The 23571-nt window shown below is 36.2% G+C and overlaps 1 protein-coding gene across 1 annotated transcript in view; it reads left to right on the forward strand.

Annotated features, from left to right (window-relative positions):
* Window positions 1-23571, forward strand: part of C5 (complement C5) — a 115577-nt gene that overhangs the window by 23813 nt on the left and 68193 nt on the right. Inside the window, exons 7-17 of the mRNA XM_077143278.1 lie at window positions 3434-3524; window positions 5309-5423; window positions 8732-8858; window positions 11004-11119; window positions 14280-14465; window positions 15722-15925; window positions 17720-17929; window positions 18057-18206; window positions 20023-20152; window positions 21179-21241; window positions 22350-22547. Of these exons, the coding sequence (XP_076999393.1) occupies window positions 3434-3524; window positions 5309-5423; window positions 8732-8858; window positions 11004-11119; window positions 14280-14465; window positions 15722-15925; window positions 17720-17929; window positions 18057-18206; window positions 20023-20152; window positions 21179-21241; window positions 22350-22547 (1590 nt within the window). The remainder of the gene's footprint in view (window positions 1-3433; window positions 3525-5308; window positions 5424-8731; window positions 8859-11003; window positions 11120-14279; window positions 14466-15721; window positions 15926-17719; window positions 17930-18056; window positions 18207-20022; window positions 20153-21178; window positions 21242-22349; window positions 22548-23571) is intronic.

Here is a 23571-nt window from a genome sequence, read left to right on the forward strand (position 1 = left end):
TTTACAATTGCAACTAAAAGAATAAAATACTTAGGAATAAACTTAACTAAAGAGACAAAAGACCTATACAAAGAAAACTACAAGAAACTGCTAAAAGAAATCACAGAAGACCTAAATAGATGGAAGGGCATACCATGTTCATGGATTGGAAGACTAAATATAGTTAAGATGTCAATTCTACCTAAATTGATTTACTGATTCAACGCAATACCAATCAAAATGCCAACAACTTACTTTTCAGAAATAGAAAAACCAATAAGCAAATTTATCTGGAAGGGCAGGGTGCCCCAAATTGCTAAAAGTATCTTGAGGGAAAAAAACGAAGTTGGAGGTCTCACGCTGCCTGACTTTAAGGCATATTATGAAGCCACAGTGGTCAAAACAGCATGGTATTGGCATAAAGATAGATATATTGACCAATGGAATCGAATAGAGTGCTCAGATATAGACCCTCTCATCTATGGACATTTGATCTTTGATAAGGCAGTCAAGCCAACTCATTTGGGACAGAACAGTCTCTTCAATAAATGGTGCCTAGAGAACTGGATATCTATATGGAAAAGAATGAAAGAGGACCCGTATCTCACACCCTATACAAAAGTTAACTCAAAATGGATCAAAGATCTAAACATTAGGTCTAAGACCATAAAACATTTAGAGGAAAATGTAGGGAGATATCTTATGAATCTTATAATTGGAGGCAGTTTTATGGTCCTTACACCTAAAGCAAGAGCACTGAAGAAAGAAATAAATGGGAGCTCCTCAAAATTAAACACTTTTGTGCATCAAAGAACTTCATCAAGAAAGTAGAAAGACAGCCTACACAATGGGAGACAATATTTGGAAACGACATATCAGATAAAGGTCTAGTATCCAGAATTTATAAAGAGATTGTTCAGCTCAACAACAAAAAGACAGCCAATCCAATTACAAAATGGGAAAAAGACTTGAACAGACACTTCTCAGAAGAGGAAATACAAATGGCCAAAAGGCACATGAAGAGATGCTCAATGTCCCTGGCCATTAGAGAAATGCAAATCAAAACCACAATGAGATATCATCTCACACCCACCAGAATGGCCATTATCAACAAAACAAAAAATGACAAGTGCTGGAGAGGACGTGGAGAAAGAGGCACACTTATCCACTGTTGGTGGGAATGTCAAATGGTGCAACCACTGTGGAAAGCAGTTTGGCGGTTCCTCAAAAAGCTGAATATAGAATTCCCATATGACCCAGCAATACCACTGCTAGGTATCTACTCAAAGGACTTAAGGGCAAAGACACAAACGGACATTTGCACACCAATGTTTATAGCAGCATTATTTACAATTGCAAGGAGATGGAAACAGCCAAAATGTCCATCAACAAATGAGTGGCTAAACAAACCGTGGTATATACATACGATGGAATATTATGCAGCTCTAAGACAGAATAAACTTATGAAGTATGTAACAACATGGATGGACCTTGAGAACATTATGCTGAGTGAGACTAGCCAAAAACTAAAGGACAAATACTGTATGGTCTCACTGATATGAACCAACATTAGTGAATAAACTTGGAATATGTTGTTGGTAACAGAGACCATCAGGAGATAGAAATAGGGTAAGATAGTGGGTAATTGGAGCTGAAGGGATACAGACTGTGCAACAGGACTGGATACAAAAACTCAGAAATGGACAGCACAATGCTACCTAACTGTAATGTAATTATGTTAAAACACTGAATGAAGCTGCATGTGAGAATGATAGAGGGAGGAGGGATGGGGACATAAATGAAATCAGAAAGAAAGATAGCTGTTAAAGATCGAGATGGTATAATCTAGGAATGCCTAGAATGTATAATAATAGTGAAATGTACAATGTACAAATTTTAAAAATGTTTTGGCATGAGAAAGAACAAAGGAATGTCATTATTGCAGGGTGCTGAAAATAGATGATAATTAATACTTTAAAATGTCACCTTATGTGTGAGACTAAAGCAAAAAATGTTTATTTGTTACAAAATTTATATTTTGACTAGAGCATTTCCTAATATAACTCATGTAGGTAGTTTGACTGAATGTCATAAGTCCTTGGAATCTCAGTTAGCACATGAGATTTTGTTGGTTTGTCCAGAGTGATCCCTCAATGAATCCCAGAATGATTTGATCAGTGACTGGAGAAGTATTTGCAAGCCCCCTTCGGGGAATGGAGAGTGGGGAGAAATTCAACTTCCCCAAGTTGAATTCTTGATATTCTCACAAGCAGTGTGGACAACCAAAGCTATAGGCAGAGACCCCGGTCTTGGGGTTTGTTCACATGAAACTTAACCCCACAAAGGATAGGTCAAGTCTACTTAAAATTTAGGCCTAAGAGTCACCCCCAAGAGAGCCGCTTTTGTTGCTCAGATGTGGCCCCTCTCTCCAGCCAACACGATGAGCAGTCTCACCACCTTCCCCTTCTCTGCGTGGGACATGACTCCCAGGGGTGTGGACCTTCCTGGCAACGTGGGACAAAGATCCTGGAATGAGCTGAGACTCAGCATCAAAGAACTGAGAAAAACCCTAGAATGAGCTGAGAATTAACATCAAGAGACTGAGAGAACCTTCTCGACCAAAAGGGGAGGAATAAAATGAGACAAAGTGTCATTGGCTGAGAGATTCCAAACAGAGTCGAGAGGTTATCTTGGAGGTTATTTTTACGCATTAGGTAGATATCACCTTGTTGTTCAAGATGTAGTGGAGAGGCTGGAGGGAATTGCCTGAAAATGTAGTGCTGTGTTCCAGTAGCCATGTTTCTTGATGATGATTGAACAATGATATAGCTTTCACAATGAGACTCTGTGAATGTGAAAACTTATGTCTGATGCTCCTTTTAGCTACTGTATCAACAGAAGAGTAGAACATATGAAATAAAAATAAACAATAGGGGGAACAAATGTTAAAATAAATTCAGTTTGAAATAGTGGTAAATGAAAGCGAGGGGTAAGGGGTATAGTATGTATAGTCTTTTTTTTCTCTATTATCATTTTATTTCTTTTTCTGTTGTCTTTTTATTTCTTTTTCTAAATCGATGCAAATGTACTAAGAAATGATGAATATGCAACTATGTGATGATATTAAGAATTACTGATTGTATATGTAGAATGGAATGATATCTAAATGTTTTGTTTGTTAATTTTTTTAATTAATAAAAAAGTTTTTAAAAAAGTATAAGCAAAATACTACTGGTATACAGAGGCTGGTATACTGGTATACAAACCTCAGTTTGCTGGAGTGGGAAGACTTCCCAGAGATGTTGTTGTTGATGATGACAGCGAAATTGATAAGGAAGATGTTGTATTGCTATTAACAGCTTGTCCAACTATGCCAGAAAGTATAATTGGCTGCTATTCTTTAAAAGCTGCTCTAATTTAAATGGTAACATTGTTCCTTTATTTTTATTTTCAGTGTTGCCACATTTCTCTGTCTCAATAGAACCAGAAAATAATTTCATTGGTTATAAAAACTTTAAGAATTTTGAAATTACCATAAAAGCCAGGTAAGAAAAGTTATTATTTTTTATTGTCTAGCTAAATTGAGTGCCAACTCTGGTTGTTGATTGCTACCCAAGGTGAGATCTATGATTTATTAGCAATATCTTCCATGACCTTGGGACTCACTGACATCATGTCTGTAGTTTATTTGTTGATTCTGATTTTGTATGCTGATTATTCACCAGCAAAGAATCCTAAAGCTTTAAACTCAGAGCGATATGCTTAAGAATCAGCATGATTTCAGATTTTGGGACTGAGACAGGAAGACTTTACTTCTTGTCATTTACATGTACCAGTCAATTAATGCTACATAACTAATTACCTCAAAATTTAATGTCTTTTCCCTTAACTTTCTACTCTCATTAATCCTTTTTAAATAAACTAGATAACTTACTCAAAAAAAAAATCCGATGCCTTAAAATCACAGCCCTTTATGAGTCAGCTGGGAAGTTCTGCTGATCTGGACCAGGTTGACATTAGCATGGCTTGTCTATACATTGGCATTGAGTTGACAGGTCACCTGGGGGCTGGGTGGTCTAAGATGGCCCCACTCACATGTCTGGCAGCTGGCTGTCATTTGGCTGGTAGTTGGCTGGGACTGCAAAGGTGATGGGACCATATGTGTGCCTTATCTTTCATCAGGCTAGCCTGTAGGAGCAGCAAGGCTCAAAGAGAGAGAGAATGGAAGTATGAAAATCCCCTTGAGGCCAAGGCTTGGGACTAGCACACCATCATTTCCACCCCACTCTTTTATCCTGAGCAGGTTACAAGGCAGAAGAAATAGACTCCCACCCACCCACCCCCGCCTGCCCACATACAACCTTTGCATTGCAAGCTGTGGCAAAGAGCATAGATACAGAGAGAGGTGGAGAACTGAAGTTAGTAGTGCGAGTATTCTACCACAAGAGCTTAGGACATTACAAAATGACAACATAATGTAGTTCTCACTAACAATAGCCACTTTATATAGCTCTACGTATCAGATTCTTTTCTAAGCACTCTGCGTATATTAGCTCATTTCATCTTTACGACAACTCTACGGGGTAGATACTATTATTATTCCCATATAACAAATGAAAAAATGGAATACATAAACGTTAAGTAATTTGTCCAGAATCACACAGCTAATAAGTTGCACAGCCATCCTGATTCCAGATTCCATGCCTTCAAACACTGTCCCATACTGCCTGTCATGAAATTTCCTTTCCGACAAGAGAGTATTTATCTATTAGTCTAAACCAGCATAAAAGGTTCGATAGACAGAGAATTACAGAAACTGAATTATTTTTATGGAGACACAGGCTTTGTTTCAACTATGAATAAGGGAAGTTAACTTGCTGTAGTATTATTTGCTGTGTGAAAATTTCCTTCATTATTGATTTAATTCTAAACTAAAAAGAAAAAATGTGGTTGGAATCTTAACCTAGAACTTATCTTGTACGACAGTGCATTTGGACATATGATGATCCTTTAAAGGACTTCAAAGAAAATAGGTAGAAGCTCCCTACACATATCAAAATCATCTTGGAATCATTGTGACCTGTAGAAAGGGCCTTGAACCTGAGTTTTTTTTTTTATCTCCCCATGATCAGTTTTTCATCTAGCATGTAGTAATAACTACCCATACTATAGCTTTATTATTGTGCCTTTAGGAGGATGAAATGTAATAGTGACTGGAAGATACTTCAAAGACTATCAAATGCTCTATATAATTTCAAATTGTTGCAGTTTATCTGAATCTTGTTGTGACCATGTCAGCAAAACATTTTATGGTGTTATTGTTTGACAGATATTTTTATAACAAAGTAGTCACTGAGGCTGAAGTTTTTATCTCTTTTGGAATAAGAGACAACTTAAATGATAATCTAAAAGAAATGATGCCAAAAGCAATGCAAACCACAATGGTAAGATGTTAAGATGTATTTACTCATATACTTGAAGATATATATATGTTTATCGTGAAAGCTAGAGATGGAAAATTATTTCAAAATCATCTGCTTCAATCCCTCATTTTATGTGGTTTGGAGGTTGAAGCATAAAGTTCTCCATTGGTTTCCCATTGCCCTTAAGATAAAGTCCACTCCCTTTGACATCAGCTTTCCTCGCCAGCCTATCTCATGCCACTCTCCCCTTGCCTCCCCTTTGTTTTCGTCATTCCAGTTTCTCAGACTTACCATCTCTTTGCCTACAGGATTTGCAGTGTTCTTTCTTTGTCCCCTCCTGCCCCTTCTTGCCTGATTAATTTCTTCTTATTCTTTAGCCTGAACATGGTCCCCTTTCCCTGGGACGGCTCGTGGACTCCTCCATGTTAAACTAACTGCCTCTGCAAGCACTTGCACAGAGACTGAACCTCTCTCATGAGAGCATTTTTCATACTTTATTGCAGTGGTTCTCTGGTACAGATGATTTTGCCCCCTCTCTCCCATGGGGGCATTTTGCAATGTCCAGAGGCTTTTGTGGTTGCTACAACTAAGTGTGGAGGTGCTTCTGGCATCTTTGTGAGTAGAGGCCAGGATCTGCTAATCATCCTACAATGCGTGGAACAACTTCCCACAACAAAGAATTATCCTGTCCAAAATGTCATTACTATCGAGTTTGAGAGACCCTGCTTAATTGTAATCATTTATTTACTTATCTGTCATTCTCCACACTAAACTCAGTGTGGGTCCGAATCATTCCCATTCTATTCCCAGAGCTATCACAGTTCCTAGAAAATAGTTGGTGCTCTGTAAATACTGTGAATGAATGAATGAGGCAGAGGGAAGTTATCGGTCCATGGTTAAGGGTTAATGATTGCTGGAGCTGTGATTGGAGCCCTGGTCCTTGTTTCTCTGTTCAGAATCTTTTACATTATACCACAGATGATATGGGTCATGTCATTTTGCTCTCTGTTACATGTTCATATAGCTTGCATTATTAATTGTTTAGGCTATACTTTTTCGAAACATGGTTTTATTTATGAAAGATAGAAATTAAATTCCTTTTAAATTCAATACACTGTGCTACATAGAGATTTAAAGCTGAATAAGACAAAAATCTAAATTAAAAAAGGCATAACCTGATTTACAATATCAGTTAATAAGTAAAGAATATGCTATGACTAATCCCAAATCCTTTTCCCCATTGTATGTTTTTAAACTTGTAATTACTACAAATTAAATATTATAAAACCCAGCCCATTTGCAGTTGAGGGCAGTAATACGCTGAAAAGAAAGATGGATAATGGCTCTGGGATTTGAAAGAAGCTCTCTGCCAACCAGTATGAAAAGATCATGGGACTCATACACAGTGGCAGCCTCAAGCCTGCCTCACTCATCGCCAAAGGTTACTGTTCATTCCTCCAAGACAAATCTAATTTCTCTCTGGTCTGGCTAATATGACTAATTTTTTCCATGTACTTTATTTTGAACCCCCAACTAGATTTTTAATTCCTTGGAGACAGAAACCTGCTTATCACCATGTTACCTCAGGCAAAACACTTCATGGTGCTCAGCCCAAGCTTTTTCATTGTAATATGAGAGAGAGAGCTAGAGCAGGTGATCTCTAGGGTGTCTTCTATTGCTTTATAGTATTATGATTAGAGGATTGAGGTAGTTATTCTGTTTGTTTAAAGGAAGGATACATGCATCCCTTTCCTCACACAGCCGTCGCATTGCAAGCCCATCTTTGGTGTTTATTCTAAAAGGCTGCCTGACAACCACCACAAATAGCAAAAAGTGGGAAGGTGTTCTGAGTCCTACCTAGCCAGATTCCTACTTTCACCATTAATACTTTCCAGCTCTAAATTCCAATGACTATTAAGATTTAGCCTGATCTAAACTTTGTAAGTTTGGACACGGAAACATAAAGTACTATTTCCCCCCATCACTGCACCTCTCTATTGACTCAGAATCTTGTTAAATCCTCATGTATCATTTGAGCTCTTTCTTTTAAGAAAGTTTCCTTTAGTTTTCTTAAAGGCTGTAAATTTGCCTTTCAGAAAGCTTTAGAAACTAAACAAGGAACAGGTATGGACTCTAAATATTGAACTCTTACTTGCCAAGCAAAACTGGTATTAAACAATAAGGGTATATTTTAACTATTAGGGCAGAAATCTCTACTGTCATTGTGGTGTTTTTCAACACCTCTGGAAATATTCTTAGGGATTCCTGAGTTCCCTAAGTATTTGAAGTTCCATAAGTTGTTTAATTTTTACATTTTAATTTTAATGATAACCAAAAGAATAGCTAATCTATTATAAAGACAAAGCCCATTTGCAATAATAATTCATAATTGAAAGATTTTTTTATAGCATAAGCTTTCAGTTTCTTAAGTCACAGTTTCTCAAAGAGACCCCTAGAAGCTCACAGATATATTTTCTGAAATACAAGTTTTCCCCTCTAAGTAGGATCTGTCTGCACTGTTCTTGGCAATAGTAACAGCTTATTATATCAGATACATCCTGCATTAATAAGGGAGAGAAGTGAGAGCTTAAGAGGTTTCAGTTCTAGTGTCAGCTCTGCCCCTTACTTCCTAAGAAAGCTTGGGTAAGTCGCATAGCCGTTCTGAGCTTAAGTCTTCTTATTGTAAAACGAAAGAATGTTGAACCATATGATGGCCAAGATTCTTCCGCCCCTAGAATTCTATAAAAACAAATGAGAATGTGTTAATCTTTATTGAATGAAGTCCAACAACAGCAAAGCAAAATAGGTCGAAAGCTTGATGTTACTTTTAAGTTGTTAATTATAAACAACTTAAAGTATGCCAAAGAAATGTAAAAGAACTTTTTTGTCACTTAAGACAACACGAAACAAACCTCTCACCTATTCCCAAACACAAATGCTGCAGAGCAGAAAAACTCTTGAGACATTTTGTAGAATGCTTAACAAAGCGTAGCCTTTTATCTTGTTTTTGTATGTGTATTTATTACAAATATTCTGGTTAAATATTGAAAAGTTATATGCTGTAGTCTAGCATTTTGTCTTTGTAATTTACAGAAGTTACTCCAGAAAAGAAATTTTTGTTTCGTTTTGCAAAAAAAAAAAAAAGAGAGAGAAAATAACATTCTGTGCTTAATTATGGACTCAGTTATCTACTTTACTGGTGGTGACGATAAACCATTACTTTGACATATGCCTTCAGTCTAGAGGCTAATACAAGCAGATTTTGTTGACTTCCCTGTAAGCTCTAGTTCTTCTCTGAAGTAACTTTTCCATTTCCCTGTTTTAAAAAGTTGATAAATGGAATCGCTGAAATCACATTTGACACTGAAACAGCAATTAAAGAACTACCATATCATGGTCTCGAAGATTTAAACGACAAATATCTTTATATTGCTGTAACAGTAATAGAGACTACAGGTAAGAATTTTTTTTTCCCCTAGCTTTCTCTTGGGAAATATTTAGACACCATATTAAAGGTAAAAATAATTGTTATAGTTCCTTCACATTTTGTTTTCTTTAATAGTGAAGTTTATTTATGTCATCAAAACTAAGATTAGAGCAGAGCCCTGTGTTCTCTAGTCACTGGGTCCCTATTACCTCAACTGCAAAAAATGGGGATAAAACCTGTCCAGCCGAGATCCCAGGTGGCTGTGCAGGCTGTCTGGTTTGAACATCTAGTACCCAATATTCTCACCTGGTGAGACTCAAAATAAAAATCAGATAACGTATTTTAAAGTTGATAGAGTTGACAGAGTACTATACAAGTAACGTTATTTCTGTTACTGTTTTAGTCTCCTTATCTGTACAATGAAAGAGTTTAATTAAATGCTTCCTAAAGCCCTTTTCCATTGCAATATGCAGGGATTCTATTTCAAATTGGAGATAATAAGACATTTCTAAAATGGTTGTAATAATACTACATACTTCATAGAGTTGTGATGAGGATCAAAGGGTCAATGTATGCAAAGTCCATAAAGCGATAACTCATGGAGTAAGTGCCACATAACTGTTAGCTGCTGCTGCTGCTCCTTCACCTCTTCTCCTTCTCCTTTTTGTCCTCTTCCTCCTCTCCCCCCACTTCTTCCTCCATCCTTAACACGAGAGTCCACCTACTACTTTCTTAACATCCTCAACATTTTGTCTCATTCCTTCAACCCCACTCCAGTGGTTTTATAATAGTTACCAATTATTGCTCCAAGATCAGTATAATTGTCTTACATCTGGTATGCCTTGATTATTAATATTCTTTATATTTTCAGGTTTATATTGAACCCCCAACTAACTTTGAGCAGATAATTTAGACACACTGAACCCTAGTATTTTTTAATTATAAAATGGAAGTTAAACTTAGATGATCCCTCATGTCCCTTCCAGATCTTTATTTTGTGCTTCTGTGGAAGCAGAATGACGAATTGAGATAATTATCCAGTTATTGAGCACTTTGTATATATCAGATGCTCAATAAATGCTGGAGAATGATTGTGACTTTATCCTTCCTGTCCTGGCTATTGCTTTTGACATTATCTTAGTAATATCAAAATGTCAATCTCTTAATTCTACTTTTTTCCTCAACCTATTTCAAATAAATTCAGCTGAAGCAATATGCAAAGAATGTTTCTAAGCATGCGCATTTACAAACATGAATAATGTATAGTCCCAGCTCTCAAGTGACATACAAGCTAGCAGCAAGCATTAGACAAAGAGCTGAGTTAGGAGAAAGAATTCATAAACTCTCTAAGCAAAACACTGAATGCTATTGACCTTCAGAAGAAGGAGAGCTCTCAGATGTTTGTCAAGCACCAAGAAAGGGGTCTTGAAGAAGAAGAAACTTGAGATTGGTTTTGAAAGACAAGTAGGGTTTTGAGGCAGGAATGGTATACAACGTGAAGCAGGGTTCTCTCCGCAGAGGAACATACCAAGGCTGGAAAGTGAAGTTTGAGCTTTGAGAATAACAGATTAATCCAGTTTGGCTGAAGTATAGGATATGTATTAGGGATATTAAGGACGTGATATTGTGGAGGAGTTTGGGGATGCTAGAGTTTTGAATGTTATTCTTAATACTTCGAACTTAATTTTTAACTGGAGAGCAACACTATTTATGCTCTTACCATCATATGCTCACAGTTCTTTTTCTGTTTTCTTTTACATTTTTCTTTGTATCTCTGTGCTCTAAGAATAAATGTCCTTCGAGGCTCAGTCTCTGGCCCACTCATTTTCTCTCTCCTCAATCCTTTGTACATATTCAACTGAAACCGAGGCCATCGATGAAAAGTGGCATCACTTCCCAGTCCAGTCCTTTAGCTCCACTCCTATGTGGGGCATATCTACATATAAGTCTGTACGTAAGAGTGGAAACACCTGAGGCCTAAACTCTTTCTCTGCACCACCCCTCTGAACCAAGAACCATGTTCTACTTATTTCTGCTATACAAGCGAGCAAAGGGATGAAGGAATGGAGTGAGTGAATGATCAAATCTGTGGAGACATATAGAGACAAAATAGAAACTCATCCAGATCATTATACTCTAAAAAAATGTCAACAAGATGCTTGTCATTTCCTTAGGTGGATTTTCTGAAGAGGCAGAAATACCTGGCATCAAATATGTCCTCTCTCCCTACCAACTGAATTTGATTGCTACTCCTCTTTTCTTGAAACCTGGGATTCCATATTCCATCAAGGTAGAAGAGAATACCCCCTACAGAATATGATTTTATTTTTCTGTTTACAGTAACCAGGGGGTGGCAAAGGGGAGAAGGGTGCTGGGGTGGGGAGGCAGCAGATCACTGCAAGGACTGAACTATAAAACCTGCTCCTTCTGTGTATACAATCATGGGTGGGAAAACTGCGGGCCAGCTTTTGCTTTGACAGTGACTTCAACACAGGCAAGTGTCAGCATTTAGTAAGATAGTCTTCATTAGGCACTCTCCAAATAATCATTGTATTAAATCATATGTACATAAAATTCCACTAGGGTTCAAAAAATACCATCATTTCTATCTAAGCCCCTAATACCTACTTTCTGAGGGGCCTACTCAGAGCTTCTGCTTTGTTATCCAAGAAATGGGAATAATGTTGGCTTTATGAAGTTATTGTGAGAATGAAGAGTTTAAGTACATAAAGTACTTCAGAAAATACTTGGTATATGTTGGGTACTCACCTTTTTCACATTTGAAATAAACATACACACTAAAGATCATCAAAGTATGTTCATTAGCTTACAGTGGAGTAAAAGAAGTTTATGAATGTTTGTGGTCCAGGGATTTCCCATCCCTAAAAAAAAAAACAAAAAAAAAAAACCAGCATTTAGAATTATTTTGTGGCAAGCTCTTCAAAAGCTTTATAGAAAATATTATTCCTTAAAAATAGACAACTTTGGAGGAAAAGAAGTGTAACAAATGAGGTATCGGGGGCTGAGAGAATTCAAATAGAGTCAAGAGGCTACTCTGGAGGTCACTCTTACACAAGCTTCTGTTAGACATTGCTACCTATCATCACTTGCCAATCCCAACCAAAACCTTTCTTGCCAATCCTAAAGAACATCTAGGGCATTATATAAGATTCTACAAGGTTCCATGAACTAGGGTAACTTTCCAGAAACTTACAACCTCCAGATGGGTCCACAGACCAGGTAAGTCCTGAAATGCAGAGAGGGCAGCCTCTCCAGAACATCAAGTAGTTCCACCCCTTACCTCATATTATTGACAGCCCCTCCCAACATGAAAATTTAGAATGGTCATAGCATAAATACCCCTAAAGAGTGGGAGAAAGGTCAAAGGCGGTGGTGGAGTTCTACAGAGAAGAGAGGGTTTAGCAAATGAGTATGATTGCTGAATCATTATATAGATATTTTTTGTTGTCTCCAGTGTCTTAGAGCAGCTAGAAATAAAAATCTAAACTGTGGAATTGTAACCCATATCTAACTCTGAAATCTGTGCTACAACTAATTGTTGAGATGTACTTTGAAATTTATGACTTTTGGTATATATGTTATTTTTCACAAAAAAGAAAAAATATCTTATGGAGATTTTCCTTCCATTTGTTTTTACTGCACTGACTACAATTTAAGCCAACACTCTGCACTCAATTGAATTTCCATTCTTCTAATCACTGCAGAGAAGTGTGTATGTGTGTGCACATGTGTGTGTTTGCACACTTCTTGACCTCTATGTAGTTAATGGTTTAGTCTGTAGGATTCCCAGATCCTGTAAAGTATGAATTCAAACTAAGCTCAAAAATAGGAAGTGTATAACTCTATATATTAGTAAATTCATGTGTTTATATAAACCAGCTAACGAAATTATACATAGAAGCAATTTTCTAGGAATGTCTCACAGATGGTAATACTATCACAAAAGTATAAAGTTCAGCGTGAGTACAGTCCTGCAGGATCTGTTCAGTCACTAGAAATACTACAAGGAACTCAGAAGCCCTGTAGCTCTAGGTAGAAAATTGTGCCCAGTGAGAACTTTTCACCTATTTTTCCACCCAAGTTTCTAAAATGAAGGTTGAAACGTTGGATTGATTATGGATCTATGGTAAAGAAAAGGCTCCCAGATCAGTACTCCCAAGAGATCCTGTTTTTAATGAAGTTGCTTCATTACTTTTTTGGGGTGCTCACTTTGAAAGTGAGTTTATTCCAATTATTGAATGTTTATCCCATAAGATGTACACTTATACATTGAAGATGCTTTAAAAGTCACTAAGCTACCCATTGTTTTATTCAACTGCAATAATTTTATAATTATCAAAACTTAAAATGTACATTCTTTTTCTTCTGTAAATATGTATTATGAGAAATAAAGAATGGCAGGACCATTGCTTTCATTAAAAAAAAGACACCCTTTTCTCACCATTTTTATGCTTTCTGTGTGTCTCTCGATATGTATTTCTGTGTTTTTCACTGTCTCTATGTTCTTTTTGTGCATTACTTAGACTCCTATCTCTCCATCCTTCCCGTTTTTAATTTTTCTGTCCCCAACTCTCTTTTCTCTGCTTTTTTACTTCTTCCTTCCTCTTCCCCTTTTCTTTCTTAAATGCTGATAATATGAAGTCAAAATGTTCATTTAATTTTTCATTATATTTATTCAATAGAAATCATGTTCCTTAAACTTAGGAAGCTAGCGTAGAATGTATTACTATTCTTTACTCTTTAAAGATCAGCTTTAGTATAATTAAAATTTGTTACCTTTTACTTACTGCAGGTCACTGGCTTTTAAAACAAAAAGATTTTCCAAGCTAAAAGCAAGCTTTGGACATACTTGTAGCTTCCTTCATCCACAAACATGTACACAGGCATATATAAATATCATATAACATAAAATACTACTATAAAGAATATTTTTATGTTATATATTTTATAACATAGAAATAAAATATATCTTTGTGGAAATTATATGTGACCACCATATGCATGGTGATGAGAAATAGAAGTTAAGAAAAAAAGGATGCATTAATTGTTTTTCATTAAAAAAAAATCATTTCCAAAAGTGATTGCCTCATTTTCTCCTTTACCCAATACAAACCAAGTGAAGAAATACAGAAGTTAAGTAAGCAGAAGACCTTATCACATCTACTTCTGGGTGGACTTAGTAGGATAATATATATATATATACATATATATATATATATTGAGTCTGCTTGATATACAGGGGAATCCATTCAAAATGACTTAACTAAATAAGATTAAACTTTTCTATGAGTAGAGAACCTACTTTTCTTTACTGAATTAAACATGAATAACTTATACTTGGGTGGGGAAAGGAAATTATATCAGAATTGTCTATGTTTTAAAAGAAGCAATATGCTATTGAAATGGATTGGGACTGTTTTGACAAACAGGTGCAGGTTAAAGATTCGCTTGACCAAATGAGAGGGGGGGTCCCAGTAACCCTGAGTGCAAAAGCAGTTAATGCACAGCAAGAGACATCTGACTTGGAGTCAAAGAGACGTGTTACACAGGCCAGTGATGGAGTCGCTTCATTTGTGGTCAATCTTCCATCTAATGTGACAGCATTGGAGTTTCACGTAAGCAGAATTCTCCTGTTGTATTTTCTAGGATGATATGTACTTTTGACTGTGTGTTTTATCACCCACTTTCCAGAACTACCTTGTTTTCAGAAACTAAAACCGATTTCAATTAAAGATGCAGGAGATTTTATACATGAAACCAGTGAAGAGCTCTTCAATTTTGCATCCCCCAAACATGAGCACAGAAGGCAATCTGCTAAATCATTCAGTAGTCCTTGAGAAAGACAGAGTTATCAATTTTTTTTATTTGGGAATTAATTATTGTGTTTCATCACATAAAACTATAATAAGAATCTGGAAGGTTCTGAATAGGTGATATCGTGGAAATCAGTGATGGTAGTAGAAGTATCCTCTCCCCCCACCATATGTCTCTCTTCAAGACCACTTGAAAAGGGTAAACTGTTGAAGCCTCCCTTTTACTGCTAGAACCACTGTATGTTAGTGCTCTGGAAGTGATATTTAAGTTCCCAATTCCAATTAAAATATGAGTAAGTTAATGCATGTCAGCTGCAGTGTGCACACATTCGCTATCATCTATTGAACACTTTCCAAGTACTAGCAGTTATGCTAAGAGTTTTACATAGAGCACATTAGTATTTGTTTAATTGCCTCTGTGAGCTAGGGAATATTATCTTTGTCATTTTGAGGCTGAGGAATGGAGGCTTCTAATCTCTCTTGTGGTTAAGCATCCTGTTCAGAATTAAGTGTTAGTGCTAAGATGCAAACCATTGCACACGTGACCTCAAAGTGTGAGCTATTAACCCATCTATCTGAAGGTGGAGATCACCACCATGGTATAATTTCTGCCTCACCTCGTTTTTGTCTGCACCCCTCTGTGCCACTACTTCACTATGAAACTGGTGCAAATGGTCTTGGTGAAGTTGTTTCACAATTCCAACTCCCGCCTCGCCGGTCCTCAAGAGTTACTGCTCTTCCACACCATTTTTTCCCCTGTCCTGCCCCCAATTCTTGCCATCTCATCACCAATAATTGTTACAGGAACATCTTCCTCTCTTCATTTTACCAGACTTTCCTGCTGGAGCACATAATTCCGTCATTATCGTCCATAGTCTTTGTTGAATTGCTTGATATCACAGCTATATAAAAATTGGAATAATGGAGGTTTTTTTCTTTAACATTAGAGGTTGTGAAATTTAGAAATCTCTAAAGCAAAGAAAGGAATTTAAAAGATATATTTTATAGAAAGCAATACATTAGAGTCAATGTGTCTTTTTGAAATTTTCCCCGTCCAGGTGGAAACCGATGACCCAGACCTTCCAGAAGAAAACCAGGCTAGCAGGGATTACCAAGCAGTAGCATACTCGTCTCTCAGCCAAAGTTACCTTTATATTGACTGGACTAAAAACTATAAAACTTTGCTTGTGGGAGGACCTCTGGATGTATCTGTTATCCCTAAAAGTCCATATATTGAAAAAATAACTCACTATAACTACTTGGTAAGTATAATAATAATAGATTTAAATACATATGTCCCCCAACATGGAACATTCTCCCCCCCCCCTTTTTTTTTTGCAGAGAAGTGTTAAAATGATCCCTTTGATTTGTGTTTACAAAGCACTTTTTTTAAAACTTCGGGACTTTGTAGGCTTACAGAAAAAATCATGTAGAGAGTACAGCGTCCCCTCATAATCCCTCTGTGACACAGTTTTCGTTATTATTAACAATTTGCATTACCTTTGTATGATGAAACAGTATTATTATAATTATGGTAATTATATTACCAACTATACCCTAGTCTATATTAAGATTCACTGTTCGTGCTGTATAATTCTTTGGGTTTTTTTAAATATTTTTATCCTGGTAACACATATACAAACTGAATTTTCCTTTTTTACCCACATTCAAATATACAATTCAACAGTATTACATTCACAATATTGTCCTACCATCGCCACCATCCATTACCAAAAATTTCTATCACCCTAAACTGAAACAGTGTAACAATTAAGCATTCACTTCCCATTTCCTACCTCCCTGGTAACCTGTGCTCTGGTTTCTATGAGTTTGCAAGTTCTAATTGCTTCATATGAGTGAATTTACACAGTTAGTCCTTACAAAGCACTTTTAAGAACATAATCTCATTTGATAATCAGTTTTTCAAAAGCCTTTGTTACAGGGCACAATTTTCATGACCATTTCACAGATAAGGAAACTGAGGGATAGAGAAAAGGTTGGCCATGGTCACTCAGATCATAAGTAGATTTTTATTTGAACTGAGGACCTCTGGCTCCTGATCTGATCATTCTTTCACCCCTCAAAGAGAGCCTGTCAATGCCACAGAGAGATCCTGATTAAATTCTTATGACCAAGTCCCAGACTAGCCTGTTGCCACTGCTCTTTTCATTGCCAAAGATTACAGGACTAGTTCAAATACCTGCATTGCATTGGCATGTCAGGGGAGAGGGAAGCAAATCCTGCTCTTAAGAGTTGAGCCATATCATACCTGTTTCAATTCGACAGTTCCCTGTTGCAACATTTAAATTAAACAGGAGGTGGATCAGTCAAGCTTACTAGTAAAACCTGAAAATGTTGAAAGCTTCCTGACAGTTGCCAAAGAAATGGAATGAGTAATTCCAGTGGCCAGGTCAAATAGGCGATGATGGTTATTTCAACGTTTTTGAGAAATAAATTGAAAAATAAATGAGAACCATAGAAAAGTATTGACTGATGGAGAATTAGGGGAAATGTGCTGAAACCACATATACAGTTCAGCTCTTTAAGAACATTTTAAAGGATCTTTGAGGACATTTGAAGCCATATGATTTGTGATTTTTTTTGTAACCTTAGGCATCCAATTTAAACCTAATAGCTGGCTTTAAAACTTAATCCCCAAATAAGATGCACTCCCCTTACTCATCTGTTTTTTTAATTAATGAAATTAAGGCAGTTTTAGTGAAAGTGTGATGATTTTAGGCGAATTTAGGTTAGAATTTTGTCTCTCTAATTTCTTAGTCATGTGATTTTGAAATAAAATTATTATAGCTTCTAGTCCTAGTATTATAGCTTCTAGTCCCAGTTTCTTCATCGGCAGAATGAGGGCAATATTCTTCTCTCATAGGTATGTTGTGTGATTTAAGGGAGTTAAATAAATATAAAAGTTCCTGAACATATGGTAGGCCCATAAGTGTTGTTTCTTTTTCTTTAACATAATTTTTGCCTACCTCTAAGCTCCATTCTGAAAAACAGACTTTATTCTTGTAGTTATTGTTGTTCCCATTGTTTGTTTTTAGATTTTATCCAAGGGCAAAATTGTACAATTTGGTACCAGGGAGAAACTTCCAAATTTATCTTATCAAAGTATAAACATTCCAGTGACACAGAACATGGTTCCTTCAGTCCGTCTCCTGGTATATTACATCGTCACAGGAGAGCAGACAGCAGAATTAGTGTCCGATTCAGTCTGGTTAAATATTGAAGAAAAGTGTGGCAACAAGCTCCAGGTAAGTCAAAAACTATAAATCACAATCTTATTTTCTTGTGAATGAAGGAAACTATAAGCACAGCTGCCTCTGAAAGTTTTGTCTCCTGCAAATGACTTCTGCTCTCATTTTTCAAATTACCTTTTAGGTTCACCTATCTCCAGCTAAAAATGCATATTCTCCAGGCCAACGTGTATCTCTTAATATGGCAACTGAGTCAGAATCATGGGTAGCTTTAACAGCAGTGGACAGTGCTATATATGGCATCCAGACGACAGCCAAAAGACCCATGGAAAGAGTTAAGTCGGGCAGTGCTGTGGTTACTGGCATGTGGTGAGCTTCAGTGCAGCCCTTCTCAAAGTATGGCCAGAGGGTAGGTTGTGGGGGAAAATTAAGAGAAGACTAGGCCTGGGTTACTATGATCTACTCAAATCAGTGGTTCTTAGGAGGTAAGCCATCCCCATGTTAGTCTCCAAAGTACTGTATCGACTCGTTTTTGTTTTTCTGAGTGTAGATTTGAAAGTACACGGCCATGATAGCAATTACATTCGTGGGGCAAAAGTGCCATCAATTAGGAAGGCTTAGGAATTATTCTTATTATTGGCTTTATAGTAGCAGCACAAGAGAAGTTTGGATAAGACAACCTCTTGGTTTACTTATTATTATTATTTATAGTAGTAATAGCAGCAGCAGGAGTAGCAGTAGCAGTGGTAGTAATAGTAATAGTATAGTAATAAAATTAAAATCTCATTAAAATCTGTGGGACGAAAGACTTGAAAGTGGTTCAATTCCTGTAAGTTCCCATTTTTTCCCACTAAGCTCAGCTACTGTTTTCTAGGCTTGAAGTTACTGGACAAGAAAGAGAAAACTGAGAAACTATAATGCTAAAAACATTAAGAAAGTGATAGTCTCACAAGCAGTGGGGACAACCAAAGCAATAGGCTGAACCCCCAATCTCGGGATTTGTTCATATGAAACTTAACCCTACAAAGGATTGACTAAAGCTTACTTAAAATTAGGCCTAAGAGTCACCCCCAAGAGAACCTCTTTTGTTGCTCAGATGTGGCCTCTCTCTCAGCCAACACAACAAGCAAACTCACTGCCTTCCCCCTCTCTATGTGGGACATGACTCCCAGGGGTGTGGACCTTCCTGGCAACATGGGACAGAAATCCTGGAATGAGTAGGGACTCAGCACCAAGGGATTGAGAAAACCTTCTCGACCAAAAGGGGGAGGAGAGAAATGAGACAAAATATAGCGTCAATGGCTGAGAGATTCCAAATAGTGTCAAGAGGTTATCCTGGAGGTTATTCTTACGCATTAAGTAGATATCACCTTTTTAGTCAAGGCTTAACAGAGAGGCTGGAGGGAACTGCCTGAAAATGTAGAGCTGTGTTCCAGTAGCCATGTTTCTTGAAGATGATTATATAATGATATAGCTTTCGCAATGTGACTGGGTGATTGTGAGAACCTTATGCCTGATGCATCTTTTATTTACCTTGTGGATGGATGAGCAAAACATATGGATTAAAAATTGATGCAAATGTTCTGAGAAATGATCATGATGATGAATACACACTGTGATAAAAAAAGAAAATAGAAAAAAAAAAAAAAAAAAGAGAGGAAAGAACATTCTGGGGTCAAAATTAAAACCAGAAGCCCCCAAATCAAGTTCTCACCACTTAGAACCTAGATCTCCTCAAAACACAAGAGATTGTGCTGTTTTTAGCAACTTAAAAAGTAATTTTTTAATTAAATTAACTCATTCATCCACTCATCCATTTGTTCTTTCTTTTTTGATATTATATTGATTGAGTGTGCATTCTATGCACAAAACACCATGGGTCAGTTCCTAAGAATACCCTCACCAAAGCTATTTCCTTAAGATTAATATCTTGATTTAATTTTGAGTAGGTATGTATTTATAAATACAAAAGAACAAACTAAAAGAATCAAGTTAGAAAAACTAGGAAATTGGGATTTTGGTCATTTAATAAATGAGAACCCTGTATATTTCACAGATTTTTTATAACCGTGGAATAACTGGGCTCCTTAGGTCTATGGAGAAATTGTTTATACATATGAATAGGCTCTAACTTTTGCCTCTCTGGACAGGTGTTTCGTGCTTTAGAGAAGAGTGACCTGGGCTGTGGAGCAGGTGGTGGCCGCAACAATGCTGATGTATTCCACCTGGCAGGACTCACCTTCCTCACCAACGCAAATGCAGATGATTCCCAAGAAAATGGTAAAACATTAGATTTAAGAAAAAAACATTTTTTTCTTTATTTGAAAAATTTACTGCTAAAATTTATATTGATAATTTGCCTCCCAGTCCCAATTTTTGTCCCCCACCAAACCATTCTCGATACTGGTTTCAGAATAACAGGATTACATTACTCTCCTGTGTGAATGCTTCACTGGCCTCCAAGATTAAGTACAATTTTTTTTTTAGTGCAGTGCTCAAAGCTTTCCATTCTCTTCTCCCTGGCTCTTTCTGGTTTTATTGCTTACCCTGCTCTACCTTTCCTTCTGTACCAGCTATATAGAAAGGTAGTTCTTGAGAGGCACAACACTATTTTATGCCTTTGGTCCTTTATTCATCAAGACTGCTTTCCCCTTTATTAGCTTGGAAAAGCTAGTAGAAGAATCATTTCTTCTGTGGAGCCTCTTCCCCATATAGAACTGATAATTCCCTCCTTTATAGGGAAGGTCTCATAAGAAGTATATCCTTTTACAAGTGATATAATGGTAGCATATCATTGCACATTCTTACACTTACTTGCATATCACAAACACAGCCCTGTGATTTCTTTAAGGGCACAGACCACATCTTAATCTTCTTCTTTCTATGGTTTTAAAGTTGTTCATGATTATATTTGGTATTTGATGTCCATATTTATACATGCAATAATATATCACAAAGAGGAGACAATAAATATAGCATATCCAACTAAAACTTTACTTACTCTAAATGCTTAAGTACTTTACTATAATTAATGGAACAGAAAGGTTGCAGAAATTCAAACCCAAACTCAGGCAGAATGAGTCAAACTAGATGACACTAGGTCACGTGCTCCACCCAGGTATTACAAATCAACCTCAAATGTCTGATGTGCAATGCCAGTCCGAAGTTGGTTTTCAATATTTGTTGAACAAATAACATAAATATTTTAAATACTTAAATAACTTTGTGAATCTTTTTTCAGTTTTTTTTTTAACCCTTTTTCCCTTCTTCTACTCGGTCTTTTATCTTTGTGTGTGTGTGTAACAGATAAACCTTGTAAGGAAATTCTCAGGCCAAGAAGAATGCTGCAAGAGAAAATAGAAGAAGAAGGTACTCAAAAAGTTTCATGTGATTGTACAAATGTTATGCTCATAGCATTCAGGAGCTGGAGAAAATTAAACATTAGATGATTCCCCCTAATTCAAATTGAATGGGTAAAAAGGAATATATGTATAGATGTCTAACTCACCTCCCTCAGAAATATTAACCCAAATAAATCTAGACGTTCATTTGTCATAGCCTTAATCTCAGGAAAATAGTTCTTCATTATTTTTAATCTGAGGCAAATAGTTCTTCATTATTTCTATCTCTATAAACTGGAGGATTAACTCTTATTTGTCACAAATATTCCCCCTCTATAAACTTCATCAGTCAGTTAAAATCATATGCTTCCATTTTGATCTAACAAAACCCATGATTTGATTAATTTTGAGTTATTAGAAATCTATTTCTTCTATGTCATATATGTAAGAGCTAATCACATTTTTTTATTATTCTTTGGAAAATAAATTTAATGGGAATTATTTTAAAATAATTATTTAATGGTAATATAATTGGCAATGCTACAATAGAAAGAACACTGAACTGGGAGTCAAGGACTGAGCAAGTAATAATTATAATCATAATAAAATAATCTTTCTTTTATTTATATATGAATTATTTTAATTCCAACATGTTTAAGTTCTAGTGACCTGAAAAAGGAGACACTGATTAATTTGAGCACATGCAATGAATGATGATGCCACTAGTTAAAGACCCACAAACCATGTCATATAAGAAATGTTTGAAAAAATAGGATATTTAGCTTGAAGAAGGGAATGCTTATATAGAGGTGATAGCCTTCTTCAAATATTTGAAGGTTTTTAGATATTTAACTTATTCTACTCAAACAGTGCTGAACCAACAGTGCAATTTCATGAGTTAGCATTTGACTTAGTTGCAGGAAGTCCTTTATTTAGCTATTTATTGTGAAATGGAATGGATTTCCCAGTGAGGTTGCATTCTCCCCATTCCTAAAGTAGCTCCAAGAGGAGGTTGGTCAATGAACTAGACAAGGCTTTGTTGGGAAGGGAATCGTGTCAGAAGTAACCAGGTATCCCCTTAAGATCCCTTCTAACCCTACACATGGTCAAGGGCACTTGTATTATTACCATTTCAGCTGCTAAATACAAACATACAGTATTGAAGAAATGTTGCTATGATGGAGCCTTTCGTAATGATGATGAAACCTGTGAGGAGCGAGCTGCACGGATTACCATAGGCCCCAAATGCATTACAATTTTCAAGGAATGTTGTACCATTGCAAACCAGCACCGTGCTGAAAACTCTCATAAAGAGATCCAATTGGGAAGGCTACGTAAGTTTTATATTTTCTATCAGTATTCTCTCCAATATGAGGAATTTTGTGGAATCATATGCTGCTCAGAAAGACAGTTTTCATGCTCTAATTAAAATTGAAAATAGAAAAGATAATTTGCAAATGTCTGTAAGAAAAATTCATTTTGGGAATTAAAGAGTTACAGTACAGAACAGAGTACACGACTCCAGAGTCACAACCCAGCTTTAGAGCAAAGACCTTCTGTAAATTTGAATAATTACTCTGTTTGGGGCCTCAATTTCTTCATTTTTCAAGCATGAAGTTTAGACCAGATAATGTGCAATATGACATTGAGTTCTAAAATTCTATGATTCTGTGATATACAACCAGAAAAAAAGATCCATTTATAGTTACATTGACTAAACATATCATAATATTTGTACATCTAGCATAAGGTTAAGTGTACTTACATGAAAATTGAAATCTTATTTCTGTTTCATCCACAATACATGTTTTCAGAATTTATAGGATTCTCATTATTGTTTTCAGAACTTTTAAGACTTCCTTTTCATATATATAGTCTTTAACAAAACAAAGCAAATCCAAAATGACAGCTCCTGTTTTATAATCTTGTTTTGCTTAACAGTATATTTTAAATATCATCCTTCTGAGTGGATTTTTCTACAAACATAGTTTTTATGGCTGTTTACCAAAACCTTGCTATTATATATTTTGGCTGTTATCAAGTCTTTGTTCACTGAAAGCACCACCGTTAATGAACAACCTAATACAAACATGTATACACACAAAATATATATATTTAAATTATAGACTATTTTTAGAGTAGTTTTATGTTCACAGAAAAACTGAGCAGTTAGGACAGAGTTCCCATGTACTCCCTGGCACCGCCCCACACAACACACTACGCTTCCCTTGCTGTTAACATCCTGCATTAGTGTGGTACATTTGTTACAATTAATGAATCAATATCAATACATTATTATTTACTAAAGTCCACAGTTTACATTAAAGTTCACTCTTTGTGTTGTTCAATTGTATGTAT

This window comes from Tamandua tetradactyla, chromosome 2 (assembly GCF_023851605.1).
Source record: "Tamandua tetradactyla isolate mTamTet1 chromosome 2, mTamTet1.pri, whole genome shotgun sequence".
NCBI classification, from domain to species: Eukaryota; Metazoa; Chordata; class Mammalia; order Pilosa; family Myrmecophagidae; genus Tamandua; species Tamandua tetradactyla.